Source organism: Eutrigla gurnardus, assembly GCF_963514095.1.
Source record: "Eutrigla gurnardus genome assembly, chromosome: 7".
In the NCBI taxonomy this organism is placed as follows: Eukaryota; Metazoa; Chordata; class Actinopteri; order Perciformes; family Triglidae; genus Eutrigla; species Eutrigla gurnardus.
In genome coordinates, this window is record NC_139921.1 from 25,897,360 (window position 1) to 25,916,303 (window position 18,944).

At 42.5% G+C, this 18,944-nt stretch overlaps 1 protein-coding gene across 2 annotated transcripts in view; it reads left to right on the plus strand.

Annotated features, from left to right (window-relative positions):
* Positions 1 to 537: 537 nt before the first annotated feature.
* The window catches only part of syne1b (spectrin repeat containing, nuclear envelope 1b), a gene marked incomplete at its 3' end in the record, with an annotated part of 68,307 nt that continues 49,900 nt past the window's right edge, over positions 538 to 18,944 (plus strand). The window contains exons 1-24 of one of the 2 annotated variants that reach the window (XM_084013896.1): positions 538 to 553; positions 2,016 to 2,301; positions 7,987 to 8,048; positions 10,412 to 10,507; positions 11,394 to 11,477; positions 12,314 to 12,406; positions 12,587 to 12,762; positions 12,874 to 13,070; positions 13,710 to 13,819; positions 14,473 to 14,505; positions 14,681 to 14,788; positions 14,888 to 15,025; positions 15,471 to 15,635; positions 15,732 to 15,844; positions 15,955 to 16,123; positions 16,223 to 16,319; positions 16,779 to 16,981; positions 17,099 to 17,263; positions 17,351 to 17,503; positions 17,605 to 17,748; positions 17,907 to 18,074; positions 18,160 to 18,318; positions 18,410 to 18,574; positions 18,648 to 18,782. In XM_084013896.1, the coding sequence (XP_083870022.1) occupies positions 2,235 to 2,301; positions 7,987 to 8,048; positions 10,412 to 10,507; positions 11,394 to 11,477; positions 12,314 to 12,406; positions 12,587 to 12,762; positions 12,874 to 13,070; positions 13,710 to 13,819; positions 14,473 to 14,505; positions 14,681 to 14,788; positions 14,888 to 15,025; positions 15,471 to 15,635; positions 15,732 to 15,844; positions 15,955 to 16,123; positions 16,223 to 16,319; positions 16,779 to 16,981; positions 17,099 to 17,263; positions 17,351 to 17,503; positions 17,605 to 17,748; positions 17,907 to 18,074; positions 18,160 to 18,318; positions 18,410 to 18,574; positions 18,648 to 18,782 (3,000 nt within the window). In that variant the 5' untranslated portion in view covers positions 538 to 553; positions 2,016 to 2,234. The remainder of the gene's footprint in view (positions 554 to 2,015; positions 2,302 to 7,986; positions 8,049 to 10,411; positions 10,508 to 11,393; positions 11,478 to 12,313; positions 12,407 to 12,586; positions 12,763 to 12,873; positions 13,071 to 13,709; positions 13,820 to 14,472; positions 14,506 to 14,680; positions 14,789 to 14,887; positions 15,026 to 15,470; positions 15,636 to 15,731; positions 15,845 to 15,954; positions 16,124 to 16,222; positions 16,320 to 16,778; positions 16,982 to 17,098; positions 17,264 to 17,350; positions 17,504 to 17,604; positions 17,749 to 17,906; positions 18,075 to 18,159; positions 18,319 to 18,409; positions 18,575 to 18,647; positions 18,783 to 18,944) is intronic. The other variant, XM_084013897.1, reaches the window with a different exon arrangement.

Sequence of the window (18,944 nt, forward strand, 5' to 3'; positions counted from 1 at the left end):
TCAATTGAACTAATTGCACTAACTATTTTCATGGCGTAAAAATAAAGTCATTATTATTCATTAAATAAGACCTTTACTTTAATTGGACTTTGTAAAATTACTCAAACAGTTTTATTAAAAGAGAGGCCATGATGGAGAATGTCTCTTTATGAGAGGAGTTGTCACTGAACGTTGAATGTTACTCCAGCAGGTGGCGCTGACGTACTTACACTTTACAGTCACTGTGCTCTGCATGACAAAGACTGGAGGTTCACCAGGAACACCATGCAAGAAACATGAGTTCTTCCCTCTTTACTGGACATTCTTTACCTGCTCACCAAATTACCTTTGACTTCTTCTTCTTCTTCTTCTTCTTCTTCTTCTTCTTCTTCTTCTTCTTCTTCTTCTTCTCCTCTTCATCTTCTTATCTTCATCTTCATCTTCTTCCTCCTGTGGTCACAAACGTCACTTCACGGCCACCATGTTTCATTTTCAGCGTTACCAATGACAACAAGGCAACACACACACACACACACACACACACACACACGCACACACGCTGGTCCTGAGAGTGGTAAGGAGCTAAATGACTTCACATGTCGCATGTTAGCGGTAATGTCTGCTGGTTGTTCGTGTTTTCTGAAGCCTTCACTGTTTGTTTTCGTTGGTTTCGGGTTTCACGGGTGTAACTTGGTGTTTTAAGCTAGTTTTAGCTAGTCTGGTGGTGTTTTGGTAACTTCCTCTAATGGCGCTTGCAGGTGTCCAGCTTCGTTTTTTTTATGAACTGTCATTAAGTGTTGATAAGTTGGTGATAATATGTGTTAACAGAACAGCTGACATACACGTAATTAAACCGGTAAGAGGCAAACGTGTCCTGCTAGCTAACTTCGACACTTCTTTGGGGCTAATTATTCATTTTTCACTCAATTTAACTTCCGTTTTGATTTTGGCTTTATACGTTGAAAGGGTGCAGTTTATTTATTTATTGCACATTTCTATGCTATAGTTAAGAGTTATTTGTGTATTCTTTGTTGTCCAGGTTCTTGCCTGTTAATGAGAGTTTTCTGGTTATGATTGCTGTTATTTGTGCAGCTGGATGTCTATATTTATATTGGTGTCTTCCTGTAAATGTCTTACTGGCACCTCTTGAGAACTCACTGCATCATCATCCCCCACATGCATTGCTTGCTACACAGGAATGGTGATGATGTGTAATTATTTGCCTGTTCTTCAGCACTTGTAGAGCTTGAAAGCATAATAGGAACATATCTGGATAATTCGGTTCACGTTAACATGACGCTGCATTCTCTGACAGACAGACAGGTTTTTATATGGAAGTTAAAAGAGGCCATTCAAGATTTTGTTCCAAGTTGCACATTCGCGATTATTTCTTGATATCTTGTAGGGTTGTCAAAAGTATCGAAACTCAAAAAAGTATCGATACTAAAATGTTGTATCCGGATACGATACTCATTTTCAAAAGTATCGAATAATTCTGTGCACTTTTCAGTTTCAGACTTTTTTTGTAACAGGTGCAGCTGCTGAGAATACAGCATTTCAACAGTGTAATGTTCATGTTAACTGGTTTGGCTAGTGTCATTTAGTTTATTGTTATGTATATAAAGCATAGCCAAGGAAGGAACACTTAAGTTAATTTAGTTTTTATCAGGCTTGCCTAATATTTACAACCTCAAAATATTGTTCCAATTGTTATTGTTTATTTTATTATTTATTTTTTTGCACTACCTCAAACCTGAAACTTGTTATTTTTGCATTTTTTTTGTTAATACAAATATTTATTTTAAATTTTGGGGTCTTTTTTTCATCCTTGTGGTATCGAAAATGGTATCGAGTATCGAATATTTTCCTGAGTATCGGTATCGAGTTGAAAATTTTAGTATCGTGACAACCCTAATATCTTGTGACCCAAAAGAAGGCGTAAAAACCTTTTGATATGTTAATAAAGCCTATATAAGGGCTTGACAGTCAGGTGTGGCCTCAATTGAATTTCTCTTAATGCTACTTCTCTTTTGCAGGCAATGAATGGAAGAGGTGCTTCTATTGGATAGTAAACCTGCTGTTCCCTGCATGAAACCTGAGATTCAATTGGACCTGGTCCTGCAGTGAAATTAGAGCGAGAGCGAGGAGGGGAGTGAGGCAGGGGCAGAGGGGATGTCCCACTCAGCACCGGTCTGAAGGATCTTCTGCCGTCAGCATCAGCACCCCACGTTGTCTTACAGCTGCGGCGAGACGACATGGCCTCGCCACGGCCCTTCGGTCGACCGTCTGTGGACATCGCTAATGTGATGCAGAAACTGCAGGGTAAGTGTCATTCTGAAAACCCTCTCCTCCTGCGCTGCTGCAAAGTGATATTGTGCTGATTCAATGCCTGGGCGGCGTGCCCATCTGAAGTTTGCCTGCTTCTGCGCTGCTGCTCTCACACACACCCACACACACACACACACACACACACACACACACACACACACACACACACACACACACACACAGAAGCATTCAGGCATACACAGATAGAATAGATATTAGAATCTGTCTGTTCTCTGTAACTTTGTCTTGTCTCTCTACAATATGAAGTATGTTTTGAAGTTGTGTAACTGGCCTGTTCTCAAGCATATGTAGCCTTTGAATTCGCACATTTGAGAAAATTAGATTAAATGTGCACACGGTGTCTTTTTTCACCATCTTCTTCCTATAGCAGCACATAATCTTATTTGGAATAATAAGAAAATGAATTTCCATTCTTGTGACATCTTGTGACCAAACTGCAAAAAGACACACCACATTGTTTGCCGGCTGAAATAAGTTAATTGAGAATTAGTTATTTATTGAGTTATTTAAAAGGAACAGGATTTGTTTTATTGAGTGAATATTGTGAAACTCCTGATCTCAGCACATGGATCCGGGCTCTCCTTTGATCTGTTTATCTTTAAATTAGATTTTCTGTATCGATTAGCAAGCCATTTCAGGCTTTGAGGCCTGACAGGCATGCATTTTCACATCATTATTCAAGTATCAATTCATTCTGGCAAGTGGAAAGAACGTGATGTTTTTTGGACACAATTCTTTTTCCCTTTTATTTGATTGACAATGTTATGCTTTTATTCAAGTCTTGGGTTGAAAGATAATTCCTTAATTGTATTCTTTCTCTTTGAGGCAAGCTAGGGAACATTTAATCAGAATCTTGACATGGGATTCTGAGTCACATGTGGCGTCATGGATGCACAGACTAAAACCTGAAACCCCTCCTGCCCTTGAGAACTGAGAATATAAGAGAATAGATCAATAACGAGAGTCTCTTTTTGTTGGTGTCCCCCTTTTGTTACAAGGGCATTAGGCGACCGACACTTCACAAGTCTGGTCGATTCTGACATCCGCTTCCTCTCAGTTTATAGCGGGAAGTTTTACATGTTATAGCTTGTTACCATAGCGACCGTTATGAAACATTTGTCTGTGGTTGTGCCAATTCAACCCAGTTCCTGCTCCGCAGAGACTTGGTTTCACATTGAATCCCTTGCACTGACTCAGACATGAACCTGAACAGAAGACTCATGTTTAAGCCTTTTAAGTTGATATTTACTCTGGTGATGCTGTATAGTATACAAGATACGAGTAGAAACACAGAGATGCGTTTAATAAATGTATCCTTCTGACCGATCACACAGAAAAATAAAAATACTACATATGGGAAATGTAGCTGAGCAGTGCACAAATGGCAATCTGCAAAGTGCCAACCACTGTGTTTCATGACAGGAAGTGGAATTTAGTGCGAGGTCACACCTGAAGAAATGATTGTGCCCGAGGTTTTAGGTGCTCTGTAGATGGTAGGCTGGGCCTTTTTCCACTGTTAATTCAAATCCTGTCATTAAAGGATCCTGCAGGCTCACTTTGACTGGAGCAACGGTCCATCTGGGTGGATGAATTATTGACAATAGCAAATCTGTAGTGTTGTGAATACAGCTTGCTTGTGTTGACTGTAGTTGTCTACGTTGTTTATTTGAAACAGATCTTTGAGGAAACCTCCTAAACGTATGAACAACCAATCTAAGAAAAAGTACTTGTTTTAACTTGTTGCGTGTCATCTTGCTATCGTAGCATCTGTTTTGTTTGATATCAGCTCCATAACACTGTAGTGTAGCAACACCTTGCGGCCTTAAATGCCCTCAGGGTACTACTGCTGTCTGCTAGTTGCCTGGTGGGGTGCATGACAAGCGTGTTGCTCTCATTATGCCTGGGTTTCTTGTGGGTTTCAGTCGCGATCGTGTGTCAAACAGGATATGAAGACACACAACTGGTGAAGGGTTTGCGGTGACGTCTCACAGTGTGGTGATTGCAATCCCATATCAGGAACTGACAGATAAAACACGATTAATATAGTTTGTGTCTTCATGCTTACTTTTTCAGATACTAATCTCATTTCCAGTAATATAATGATATGAAATGTGATATTGCCTCTTTGCTTCCTGCGTTAAGTGACACAACATTAGGGCTGGAACAGACAGATATTATTTATTTCATCTACAGAATGTAAAAAAAATAGTGATAAAGTGCCGATCACAATTCTTTTGGACCCCAATGTGATATCTTCAAATGTTGTTCGGGAAAACAGTGAATGTGTGTTTTTGAGAGCTTTATTAGAAACCAGGGTTCAGCGAGGGTGTAGTCCAGAAAATCCACGGTGGAGTAAAAGCAAGTAAAAGAAAGACAAGCTTGCATGTTGTCAGCTGTACGAGATGCTGCTGCTCTAAAGTGTCAGTAACAGCTGACAGCCAACACACCGATTCCTAACCGAGCCAAGCGGCCTCGGACTGTTTTGGATACTAATTATTGCATCAGTTAGTAGTTTAAATCAAACCATGTGGTTATTTGTTAGCTTTGTTTTTGAATATTAGATTACAGCGTTGCCGTGTTGTTTTAAAGTCCAGGAAGCCATTCACACTGTAAGTAAGTCCGCAGTGTCAAGCATCTCAGAAAAGACAGCTCAGGAATCCTCCTGCCTGATGGTTGTCAGCTTGTTGTTGCTGAAGTAAGACTGCTCTCGACTAAATGGAACAGCAGAGTGAGTGGGCTTTTACGGTGCTCCCAGGTGACCAACACAGGCCAATTAAGGGAAGCACCTACAGTACGGTATTGCCAAAGGTATCATCTGTCCTAAGATCACCTTAAGTACTCCATTACTCATGTGGCTTGCGGATGCTTCAGCGGTTTGATGCTTTGCTGGTGTTTGTTGCTGGGCTATCTGCTTTTAATTGCCACTTAGCTACTAGTACTACATCAAGCTTAATTAAATCAGTTGACTAAGACGTAATGACTCAATGATGAGGAGCTACTTTACATAAGGATTTCATGCTTGTCAGCGATCCAGACTCAACCTACAAACGTCTTGTTGCACAAACTGGAATATCAGGAAAAACTCATGATTTCATGTGTCGCATTAATATGAACGTGTAATATATAGATTAGACCCCTGTTTTTTGGTCAGTTTCAAAGAGAACGCCCTGGCATAAAAATAATGCAGGAACAGTAAAAACTAAACTAAATAATATAATGTTTTCGGGTGGTTGGGTGTTGAAGAGTTTTTAAAAAAGGCGCTAAAATATGAAAATTCATTAAAATGAATTAATACAGTTAATATTTTATTTTAACCTTTTATTTGCTTTGCATTAAGCTACTCATTAAGGTGCATTTATTGCATTTGTTTATCTTTAAAAGCTTTACACATCATTTAAATGGTGCTATTTTAAAACATTTGCTGTTTTGACGTATAAAGGGGAGAAAAAAAAACCCATCTTCACCCAAATAGCTTTTCTGGGCCAGTTTCACCAGCAGTCTATAGAGCAGTTATAATAGAATCACGAGCTCAGGGCTATTTTTAGTATATCAGAGAAGCTTTTAGTGTGCCGGTGGTCTTGAAAGAATAAAGGGATTTTTCTGCAGGAGATGATAAGCTTTGAAGTACTTTACTTATTCACTAGTGTGTGTTATATTCAGGAGAGTGGAGTGATAGTCCAATAGAAACACAGTTCTGCAGGGTCTTAACATGGATATGCTTGAGAGCTTTTACGTGATGCTGTGTGTGCAGTGGGAATCCCGTGGTGGGTGTGTCTGCTTTGTCGTCACAATGGCTGGACTCTTGAGAGGGAGAAAGAGAGAGCAGGTGGTGGATGTCATTCATCAGCCTCAGCATTAATTATTAAGATTTGTTGCACAATGGTGAGCTTTGGGTAGCAGCCTTTTAATTTAGTTCTGGTCTATTTAATCAATAGGCCTACAGGGATTTTTACAGCCAAAATTAGAATTTTTTTTTATGGGAAATAAATACATTTATATTATATTTTATAATTTCCTTTTGTAACATTGTAATGCATTTTATCTGTGTCAGTCTCACAGGATGTTAGACACATCGTATAGACAAACACAGGCCCCATACACACACACATACAGACACGCATAAATCATGGTAATGCAGTCAATGCTGTGACATCATCGCCTCCCGTATGCTGATTGGTGGAGCCATGCCTTTAGCTGATCCCTCTCTCCAGCATCAGGCGGTATGATGATACACGGAGGCAGTGCAGCGGGGGCTGTGCACATCCTCACAGGCATGGCTCCTCTGGATGGGAAAAACACAGGAAGATGGACGGGAGGGATTGTGAATGACCCGATCCGTTAGAGTTTTCCCCTCTGCCATCTGTGCGTGTGTGCCTGTGTGTGTGTGTGTGTGTGTGTGTCAGGGAGGAGGGGACGGTTTCACCACAGCGTCCAGCAGCTCTTTTGCTTTCACCGGGGGAAACCAGCAGGCAGCCAGATCTGTTTTTGCTTCCTGCTGGAAAGAAAAGGAAAAAGGACAGCCGTGTGTGTTTGTGCCTTTTGGTCCCACTGTGGATTTTATTTTCACACGTACATATATGTACCCTGGAACTCATGAAAGGCAAGAGGAGGGAGCCGGAGAGTGGGCTGTAGAATGGCTCACTATAAGGATGTATCTGTCAGAAAGACTTCTTTGAATCTGGTGACTGGATTTTTTCAGTATCTACGTGGTAAGTAGGGCAGCAGCGACCTCCATCTCTCATCAGTGTGCACGTACGTAGCTAATCTGGGCTATAGCTGGAGAAATAACAGCTGTTAATGCTTCGTAGGTGAGTCCCTGCTACGTGAACTACTTTCAGTGTCACGCTGCACAAACACAGCTGGATGTGTGCTGCATCTGTTTGTGTTTGTATGTGCTATGGTTCAGTGGGCATCCCCTGTGCATCAGTGATGAAGCCTGTGGGTTAACTCCATGTCTCTGCTCCCTGCATAGTGTTCCCCTTGCTTCTTAAACACGTGACCACGGTCTATATCTCCAAGGGTGGATGTTTAAAAATGGCCACTGTGCAGTGTGAAGCACTAGCCTACCGGCATGCGTGACAGCAGGGTATTAGAAACCGGTCGTCCACCCAACAACAGCACCACTACGGCAAAGATGTCAGTAGTTCTGTTGCATATGCTGCATAATGCATGAAGCATTGTGACTGAATACATTAACAGACCACAAAAGAGGCTCGGGGTGACCAAAACAATCATGCATGTTATTACTGAACACAGAGGGGGCTTGTGAAATGTCCTCCCCACTCATTCTCTAATCTCCTTGTATGACCTCTTTTTGAGAGCACTTCTCAGGAGCATCGATTATACTAGCACCGCCACGCTGGTCTTATTCACATTGCACACATCTAACCACTGCAGGAGTCGTACTTGGTTACATGTTTGGTGCAGGGTTGCCGGAATGCAACTCAACATCCCCAGAAGCAGATTAAAAATGATGTCGTGTGGGATTCTGGCTGGGGGCGTCCTACGAACATGACAAAAGTTACGGTTAGAGATGAGCATCTTATGAATTTTACCAACTGTGTACACGTCCCCTCTAGTATCAGTGTGGGGCTTAACTGTCAACTGTCAGTGTCTTTCAGGTATTAACATGACCTCTGTGGCTTTCATTTTTTCCAGATGAGCAAGAGGCAGTGCAGAAGAGAACCTTCACAAAATGGATCAACTCTCACTTAGCAAAGGTAAGAGTGGATTTCCATCCCTGCTCTCCGCTGCATGCGCTCTACTCGGCAGTCATGAATCTCTGCACGGGGGTTGGAGGTTGTAGGATTTTACCAGCTCATCACACTCATGTAAAACAAATGGTCACAAATATCACAAGTAAGTTGGAAGCTGTGCTATGAGTGTGATGTTTTTTTGCTCGTCGTGACCATGTACAGTAGCTTCCCCGTGGGCTGTGGTATTTCAGGCTACTGACCTGTCACGCCCGCGGAGGGAATTGCAAGATGAGCTTTGACATTCGACAAATATGGCCTCTAATAATACTGCATTTATTCAGTTCACCCAAAACGACGGCCACCTTTTTGTTGAGCATTTAAGATCAAACATTGCTTATGGTGTTGACAGTTTGCTGGATGGAACGACGGGGAGGGAACACACCTACAGTATTACTAGGATTCGCCTGTATTCCTGAGAGGAGAACCATTGGAAAAGGTCACGCTGCTTGTTGCTTTGCGGGATAGATGAAACAGACATAACGGAGCTCGGAAGCATCCTCGCAACGCAGAGCTGCAGTTCTGCTTTAAACAAGCTCACTGTGAGCGTTTACACTTGGATCTTTACCAGCGGGAGTGTGTTTTTGTGGACGTGTGGGAGACGCTGTGTGTTGTTGCTGTGTGTGAGTGTGTAGGTATGTGTGTGGGTGTGTGTATTTGTGGACACGATTGGCAGGGAGAGTGGTACGGTGTACAGATGGAGAGCAAGAGGGTGAGGACAGTTCCCTGTAGGCAGTCGCCATGCATGGAAATCACAACAATAACACATTTGAAGCTGGATATCTGTATTCTGCCACACTGTGACCCAAACATTACAAACTATATCAGATTAAACACATTGTTCAGAATTCAGTATCAGTGCTGAGTGGGCTTTTTGTGACGTCATCACCGATGACACAGCAGATTGTTCAACTCGTCAGACAGGTACAGGGTTCGAGTCTGGAAGCCGGCAAAGCAGAGGGTCTTGTGTTGAGCCTGATCTGCCCGCGTTGGTTAAAAGTGTGGCTTCTAAAACTTTATCTCAGTTATGTGGTGGGCCAACGCAGAGGCGCTCTGTTGGTCTATTCTTCATTATTCATGCACTGCGCTGAAGCTCACTCCCCGTGCATATCAATAGGACTAATGTGGCATAAGCTACATCATGAAGGAGCTCCGCTACAGTTGTATTTACACCGCTGCTTTAAAAGCGACTGGCTCATTTAACGGTTGCGTTTACAGGAGATGTGACTTTTCTTGTCGGTGCACTAAAGGTTTCTGGCGATCCTTGTGCGTGTGAATAAATGATGGATGTCGGTCTGAATGGAATCTCCTGTGTTTTGGTAAGAGTATATTATCTAAGTTTAAACATCCTCCAGTTGTCACAATTTTCTTTCTCTCTTTGTTTCCATTTCCTCTGATATTGTATCACTCAGCATGTTTCCAGGGATTTTCACAGCTTTTCCACTGTTAGGAGGTCTCATGTGACTCTGTTAATAGATTTCCAGGGTGGGAATGATTTCCACATGACAGAAGCAATTTGTTGCGTGATGGTGCATATTTGCAGTTTAATTTTGAAAAAAAAAAAAAAAAAAAAATGATAATTTTGTTTTTATTAGGAATAGAACTTTTAGATTTTCTTAAATAAAAAACATAACTGTTTGTGCAGTCATGCACTGATGCACCTTTAACCCACTGTTAATTGAACAGCTCCTTTTTGAGACTAGTATAAATCTCAAACATGAATATGAACATGACACATCTTGGATAGTTCTTTTGTGACGAGAGGAAGAGAAGTGTACGTGATAACAGGACAGACGCTTGCCTCTTCACACTGCTTTGCCCCAAATAGGCAGCCAACTGCATCCTGTCATGGAATATGTTGCTGTGAAGTGGCCTGTATATGGTGCCAAGTAAAGAATTCCCATGGTGAACTTTCCCTTTAATTAAAGCTTCACTCCGCTGAATGAACATCTGCTTCTTTACGTATACGGTTTGTGTAACACAGTGGGTTGTAACGTTGTCATTCATCCTGGAGATTGTACAGCTCTGTAAATGTGTGGATATGATATCAGGAGACAGTCCAATTAGGGTTAAAGGAGTAGCACCGCCTCAGGACTGGGCACCAAGCCACTGCTGGGGAAAAGGCACCATCTTTTCAGCTGCAGGGAGGCTCTGTGGTTGTTTTCTAACAAGCCAGTTTCTCACAAACATGATTAGAATAATAATATCCTTTGACACCAATGCAACAATGCAACATTGGTGGTTCTCTAAATGCGTTGGTTCTCAAGACGTCTTCATTTGCTCTAACGGTTACGTTCTGTGCTGTTAAAGCTGTGTTTTCTCTGCTCCAGTACAAACCACCACTAGAGGTTAACGACCTTTTTGAGGACATCAAAGATGGGGTGAAGCTTTTGGCTCTTTTGGAGGTTCTGTCTGGCCAAAGGCTAGTAAGTAACACATTAACTGTTTTTGCATGGGATTGTAAAGATGTTTAAATTGTATTTAACACAACTTGTACATGTGTAATGATTCACTACATTATATAATGCCATAGTACCATGCCATGATATATATATACACACTCAGCTGGAAAGCCCTTAGGCAAGGCAAGACCATTTGTATTGCCAGTCACACACAAAGAGCTTTACAGAGGCAGAGGAATACAGTAATTACAAAGACATTCACATTAAAAATAAGTATAGAATTAAAGAATTGTGATTTAAGAACAATAAGACAAGCAGGATAAATATATAAGCTATCTTTTAAATGTATGAGAGCTGCAGTGCGCACTAATGTTTTGATGCACATTTAAAACTGAAAGTGGTCCTCATGAAAATAGCAATACAAGTCCACACCTTCATATATATATACTGGACCCGACTAGGGATTTAGACAACAACACAAACTGCTACGTCATCTGGGAAGCTGTTACTTGGCATATCAGTCAGTTGCATGTCATGGTTAATACTGCCTGATGCTTTCAATTGCTGCTATGAAGCGTGGATTTCTTCTGATTTATATCAGCCAAAGAAAATCACAGACGGATCTTATTGAAGCTGTGTTTTAAAGCACAGGATTACCCTGTTTCTCTTAAAGCAGCTTTGGCACTCACCAGTTAATTTGTTAGAAAAGCTCCACTAATACTCCCAGGCCACTTTCACTATTACTGTGCAAACTAGTGGCAAACATGAGTGGTTAAGAAGGAAAGGAGACAAAATCCACTTTCATTCATTTCTTACGATGTTTCAAAGCAGCAAATGGTTGACTGAGGATATCCTCGGCTTTGTGTGATGTGGTCAGCTTGATTTTCAAGTCTGTTCTCTCTGTCTTAAGCCCCGCGAGCAAGGCCGCCAGCTGAAGAGGATCCACTGGGTTTCCAACATCGGCACAGCACTCAAATTCCTTGAAGGCAGGAAGGTAAGCATTTATTCATATCAGCAGTTTTGTAACGTTTTGTTTTTGACAACTAAGAATGAGGGAAAAACTGTGGCATGTCTTCAAGAAGTCCAGGGAAAAACAGCTGTGGTTAGATATCTGTTGGTGCACATAAAGTCTGCACAGCATGCGCTATATTCAGAGAAGCAGCAGATAGAAAGAAATAGCACTTTTTGATGACATAATCCATCTCTAAATCTCTTGGCTGCATGAAGCCTGTGTCCCACTTTCATCTGGGCTCCATGAGGACGCAGACTTACCATGTTGTGATCTCTCTCCCATCATGTGTGCCTTCAGTCTGTGTATCGAGGATCACCGGTCAGTCGCCATTAAACCTCCTGTGTGATCACATACTGTATGCATTCTTTTTATTTGGTGCACGATGTGAACTAGGCAACGCTTGGACATAGCAATTAAACTTTCCCACTCACATGCATTTTGATGCATTTTGACTGGAACGCCAGTTACTGATGTGCCGATAATCGTGAGCTGTGAGTTGTAAACATGGCAGATTGTGGCACTTCTCCAATATAAGGTTTGCAGTGCTCTGCTTTTCCTTTAATGCTCAGTGGAACACAACTGTGTTGGGTTATTTTTTTGTGTTCACTTGTCACTGTGGCTGTTCCTGCCCTCCTGGTTTGGCTTTATTACAACACTTACCTGCATCAAAGACCTGACTTTGATGACTTTTCAGCAACAAAAAAAAAGAAGCTTGCAGTATTCTTTCGGACAGTATGAAACTTCTGGGGGCTTCTGTGGGTGAAAATGCCAAATAAATCTCACTTCCAGAATAATCCTCTGCTCTGCATTTGTTTCAGATCAAGCTTGTTAACATTCATGCCACCGACATCGCAGATGGACGACCATCAATTGTTCTTGGGCTGATATGGACCGTTATCCTCTACTTCCAGGTAAAACTTGATCTGATCCCTAAAATCCTGAGAGTTTAGTGATAACTGTGCTCACTCCAAAGTGAGTTGATGCTCTACAAATAAACCCTGCACTTCAACTCCTTCACCGAATGCTTTTTGTTCCAATCATGCATAATATAATATAATATATATATCCCATTGATCTGGTTCTCCGTTTAGATTGAGGAGTTAACCAGCAACCTGCCAGCCCTCCAGGCCCTGTCCAACAGCAACTCATCTGTGGAGAGTGCCAGCTCAGAAGCAGGAAGCCCTCCCATGAAGCGAAAGGTGGTTAACAAATTCCAGGGCAATGCCAAGAAGGCTCTGCTCAGATGGGTGCAGTGCACAGCGGCCAAGTATGTCACTTTAAAACCACCTTTTTTTTTATAGATATACTAGATAAGGTGGCTCTGTTTTCCTCTATAGACATTTGCAAAACAGAAATGGCCACTTCGTGTGTGTTCCAGGTATCATGGGATTGAGGTGAGGGACTTTGGCCCCAGCTGGCGTGATGGTGTTGCGTTCCAGTCGTTGGTGCACGCCATCAGGCCCGACCTGGTGGACATGGAGGCGGTGCGGAGAAGGAGCAACAGGGAGAATTTGGAGGAAGCCTTCGCTCTTGCAGAAAATGAGCTGGGTATTCCCCGTCTGCTGGATCCAGAAGGTGCCCTTGACGTTTTCTGCTAGTATTCAGACTATTCAGACAAGATGGCATCGAAGTTTACGAGTTAAAATCATTTAAAACATCTCCAATTTTTCAAACATCAATGCAGCAAATATATAGTATTAATATAATTAGATACATGAAGTTGTGCTTCACTGTCAATTAATTTTCATGACTCGGTTTTTGACACTAGGTGTGCAGAAAAGATGAGTGAACCCTTCCAGGAGATAAAAAATGCTGTGTTTTCTTGTGACTCTGACTTTAAATCCATGGAAGTGAAGCAGTCTGCAGTGACTCTGCATTCCTGTCTTCACTAGCAGAGTCGTGATGCTTTATTGTACAATGAGCTGCACTGAGAAGTCTGTTATGGGAGCTCGGCCCTGATTTCTAGAAACATCAGGTCAATGATGGAGATGAAAGTAGACGTATATATAATTAGCTGCAGAGATTTACCCTCTCGAGGACACGACATGCTTTTTTTTTTAATGTCATATTGACTTAATACCAAATATAATGGCTCTGTCATATCGGCCCTTTATTTTTGCAGGCACAGATGTTTGGAGTTAAATGCTGGTATTATTTTTGGAGGCCTTAAATTCATCAGTAAAGCAGTGTTTAAACATCATGTTTGCTCCGTAGATGTGGACGTAGACAAGCCAGATGATAAATCCATCATGACCTATGTGGCTCAGTTCCTCAAGCACTACCCAAACCCGCACCACTCCGACACTGATGGACAACCGGATGAGGTACTTTGTTTAAAACATTTCATACTATATAAGTGCCAGCGATACACTGGGACATGTCTAGCGTTATTGTGTTACTACTAAATACTCTACAATCACGTTTTAATTCCATGTGTTATTAATTTCATCATTAAGTTGTATATAATATTGTCATCCACAGTTCCCAAAATATACCTAGTACATCATCGTCCATAGACAATGACCACATGCAGAGATCAACAGTGTATGCCTGATGAAAACATGCTTTAACGGCTGCGTTTAATCGTTGCCTCTGCCTGCAATTTTTCACATTTGTCATTTTGTCACACGAAGCTCTCTCATGAATCAAAAATAATCCTAGCACGAACACAGGAGTAATATAACGATGAACATTTTTGTTTTTGTCATCATCGGACCCATTTCATTTCTCCAACTACTTATTTTTTTTGTGCACATTAAGCTTCTTCTTGGCTCAATTCCCACTTTTGCACTGTCAGTGCCAGTACTTCAGGTGAGAGCTCAGGTCACAGCGCTGCATGCTCTCTGTTTGGAGTGTGTTCCCACCACGCCCTCATCCCATTTCCCATCCACTTCACTCCTTTTCTCCTCCTTGCTATTCTAATGCACTTTGTGGTGTGTTTGCATCTCTTTGTGTGCTTTGCTGCTTTCCTGGATAGTTTGGTCCCCAAGATATAGAGCAAATGCTTGAGGTATGTTCCACTATATTAACAGACTAAGATATGTCCCTTTCCTCCTACCATGACTTATAAAACATATAATCTGTGCTAACACGCCAACAAAGGCAGAGTTCCTGGAATGGTATGGTGCGAGGTTATAACGTGTATTTCTGGTGACTCTAAGCGGCGTATTCCCTGATTGTGACAGAGAGAGGAGCGGAAGATGCTGAGAGAGCTGAAGGTGTTTTTAGATCAGCTGGAGAGAGATGTGCTGCGGGCCCAGGGAGCAGAGGGCAACCTCACTGACAAATATCAGGTGAGTCAGGCCTGGAAAGACAGAGTGCATTGTTCCATAACACTCTGCTTCGACAGAGACATTTATAAACCACTCTAACTTTGCCCTTTTGTTTTGCAGGGATTTAAGAGCTTCCGCGTACAGTACGAAATGAAGAAAAAGCAGACCGATCCGCTGCTCCAGCCAGTCAACAGAGACGGCAAGCTGTCCGTGGACCAAGCTCTGGTCAAACAGGCTTGGGACCGCGTCTCTGCCAGGGTAATTTGTGCTGCGTACTTCTAGCATGAATGATTCATGAGAAGGACTCGAAGAAAGCAGAATTCATTATGATAATCACACCCAAATTAAACAGATTCTGAGAATAAGTAATAGACGATCAGTTTTTTTGTTTTGCATTGCCGTGAGGGAATCGGAATGAAAGACACACAACTCAGGACTCCTCTCTTCACTGGCTGCCAGGGACAGTTCAGTGGGATAGAAGGCTTTGCATAGAGGTTGTTCAGAGGGGAGACAGGAACAGAGGAGGGTTTGTTCTTTGGCCAGCCTGCTCCTCTGGACACCCACAGCTCATCTAGACTGGCATAGCACACGTTTGTAGCCTGCTGGCTTGTTAACATGTGGGCATGTTTTCATCAGCGTAGCCTCCTCTATGGTGGGATCTTGCTTTGCTAGAGTGGGTTTTTAACGTCAGTGTCAATCACAGCTGCTGGACTGGCACATCCATCTGGACAAGTCCCTGCCTGGTCCTCTGGGAGTGATCGGGGCCTGGCTTCACCGGGCAGAGATGGCCCTGAGGGAGGACATTCCCGTCCAACATGCTCACGAGGAGACGGCCAATGTCCTGCACAGAAAACTAGAGCAGCATAAGGTAACGCAGTGGAGTTTCCACCATGCTGGTTGTCCGAATGTATTCGATACATGAAAAATCCACATTGGCGTGATTATATGTGATTCAAATGTACAGGAGGTTTTGAAAAACTTGGAAGCACACAGACAAACCTTCCAGCAGATCCACAGGGACAGGTCAGTGAATGGGGTACCCGTCCCACCCGAGCAACTCCAAGATATGGCTGAACGGTGAGACCCCCCCCACTAAAACAAATTATATATATATATATATATATATATGCCTCCTGTGAATTCAAATACAAATGGAAAGGATGATCGAACATCTCTGGAATTTGCAGGTTCAATTTTGTGTCCACGTCGTCACACGCTCACCTGATTAAATTGGAATTCTGGGAAATGAAGTATCGAGTGATGGCGTTTCTTATGTTGGCCGAGTCGAAGCTCAAGTCCTGGATCATTAAATACGGCAGACGGGAGTCTGTTGAACTCCTTTTGCAAACCTACGTTGTAAGTGGACTTTATTGGTGCTGTAGGTACAGTATTTGAATGGCACTGTGTCTATCCGACTATGTAATCCATATTTTCATGGTTGTCTCTCTATTCCAGACTTTTGTAGAAGGCCACAGGTTCTTTGAGCAGTATGAGATCATCTTCACGGGCCTCAAGCAGGCTGCAGAGGTTTATGTGAAGTCCGACAGTTCAAGTAAGACTCTTTTCTGTTTTATTACCAATTTGTTTGTTTTGTGTATGAATGTATGTTTTTATATACACTCTATATAAACATTTGCTTGGGTCATGGTAAACATGGTCTTATTATTGATTTCACGTTACAGGGTCTAAGACCTGTAACAAAGGTAAGTCCAAATACAGCCTGACAATCTTTAAACCTTAAAGTTGCCTGTCTCCTGAGTCATTTCTCCCTGTAAATCTGCGCCTGCACTTTTATTTTCTAACATACTTTTAATCCTCAGAACTGAAACGTCATAACATTGCTTTATGCATGAAACAGTAACAATAATTGCATCAGTCGGAATGCTACTTAAGCACGACCTTTCTGACCTTCCGATCAACCAAATGATCCGTAGACATAATCAAGTGCTGGACAGTTGATACACCTATTGGTTTAAATAAACACTGAACTTGTTCAATATTTTACTGTTAGTTGATGAAGCGGAAGGGGTCGGTAAATTCCTCAGTGATGCCTCGGCTCAGTGGAGGAACCTGGCTTTGGAGGTGCGGAGTGTTCGCAGCATGCTGGAGGAGGTGATCTCTAACTGGGAGAAGTACAGTAGCACGGTGGCATCTCTGCAGGCCTGGCTGGAGGACGGGGAGCAGATGCTCAATCAGTCGGAGAATGCCAAACGTGTAAGTAGAATCACAGATACTAGGAATGATAAACAGTGTTCTTTGTGATATACAGTTATGCTTTTTTTCTCTCGAGGTGGTCACAAAGCATTTGAGTCTCTTCCTTTCCTCTTGTAGGATTTCTTCAGAAACCTCTCTCACTGGATGCAGCAGCACATGGACATGAACGACGCCGGGAACTTTCTCATCGAGACCTGTGATGACACCGTCTCCAGAGATCTGAAGCAGCAGCTTCTGCTTCTGAACGGGAGATGGAGGGAGCTGTTCGTCAAAGTCAAACATGTAAACACCTTTGAATAATGGTCACATCAGCTTTCAAAAAAGATAAAAAAACCATCCACTTAATGCCTTCCTCTGTTTCATCGGCAGTATGCAAGAGCAGACGAGGTAGATAAGTTAAGACAAGACTACCAAGACGGGATTAATACCTTGAAAATGTTCATGGAGGCAACCAATGAGAAGATGACTGCCCCTGTCCAAGTATCTTTCCTGAACGTCAGAGCCTTTGTTCAAGATGTTGAGGTAAGCGGTTCGCTCATCCTTTTCTCTGGTAGGATTGATTTTCATCTCTCTCCTGTAGAATGGAAAAATCATTATGCCCTACATCAACCAACTCACTGCAGGAAATCAAGCACAAAGTGCCAGCTATGGAAGCCGCCTGTAAGGCAGCCGGCCGCACTGCTCAGCTGCTGACCAAAGACACTCCACAGGAGGAGGTTTCACAGATGATGGCTGTGATGGCCTCCATCAAAGAGCAGCTGAGCAAGGTGTGTACATTATAAGTAAACCACAATAAACTACCTTATCTTACCCAAAGGTGAACCAAAGCTTAAATATATCAGTATAAAATGTCATTTTTAGCCATGGACGATGGCATTGAAGCCTCTGACAAAACACGTTAATCAACATGCTTTCCTCCAATCAGGTGAGGGAGAGATGTTTGCCTCTCCTGAGGGAGTCCCAGTCTCTATTACCCCCACTGGAAGAAATGGAGAAGAACATTACGGGCTTCTACCAGGCTCTGGAGAAGGCCAGTCACATCACCAGCACCGGAGACTCTGAGGGACCAGTAGACTTTAAACAGAAATGCCAGGTAACTAATACTAAGAGCTTCAAGACGGTGAGCCCCCAAGATATGAATAAATGACTAACACTCTGCTTGTAATCGTATGCTGCAGGAGCTGGCGACTTACACGCACAGCTGTAAGAAGTGTTTGACAGCGATAGAGAGGAACCACCAGAACATCCAGAAAATAATGAACAACAGTAACACCCTCCAGTACATGGACATGAGCCTCCTGCAGAAAAGAGTAGCAGATCTGCAGTCCTCCTCACAGGTATACAGTGAACATTAAGGTGCATTCTCATTTCTATTCTGCTCTTAAAACTGTTTGAGTATTTTTTTTAAATTCTCGTCTCCGTGTTAAGGGCATGATTAAGGAATCGACAGAGTGGCGGAAGCATGTGGAGGCAAACAGCAGCCTCATGAAGAGGTTTGATGAGTCACAGATAGAGCTGGAGAAGGTTCTTAAAATGGCACAGAGCTGTCTGACGGAAAGAGGCAACCCAGAGGAGCTGCTGAAGAAACACACCGTAAGGACGTGACCCTCGTGCACGACTCACAATGCCATGTGTAGCTGTACATACATGGGGTCTTTTTTTGCAGGAGTTCTTTGGTCAGCTGGACCAGCGGGTCCTGAATACTTTCCTGAAGGCTTGTGATGAGCTGACAGATATTTTGCCAGAGCAGGAGCAGCAGTCGCTACAGGAAACAGTCAGGAAGCTTCACAAACACTGGAAGGTTAGTGCCTTGGCTTCAGTTGTGTACAATGATGCAGCTCCAAGTAGTAACATTTTTTTTCATCCATTTTTAATTATGTCAGGCAGACATATTAATTGTGATCATATTTGTGCAGCTCCACAATTAGGATTTAAGGTATAAACTAAGAGTAATAATTATGAA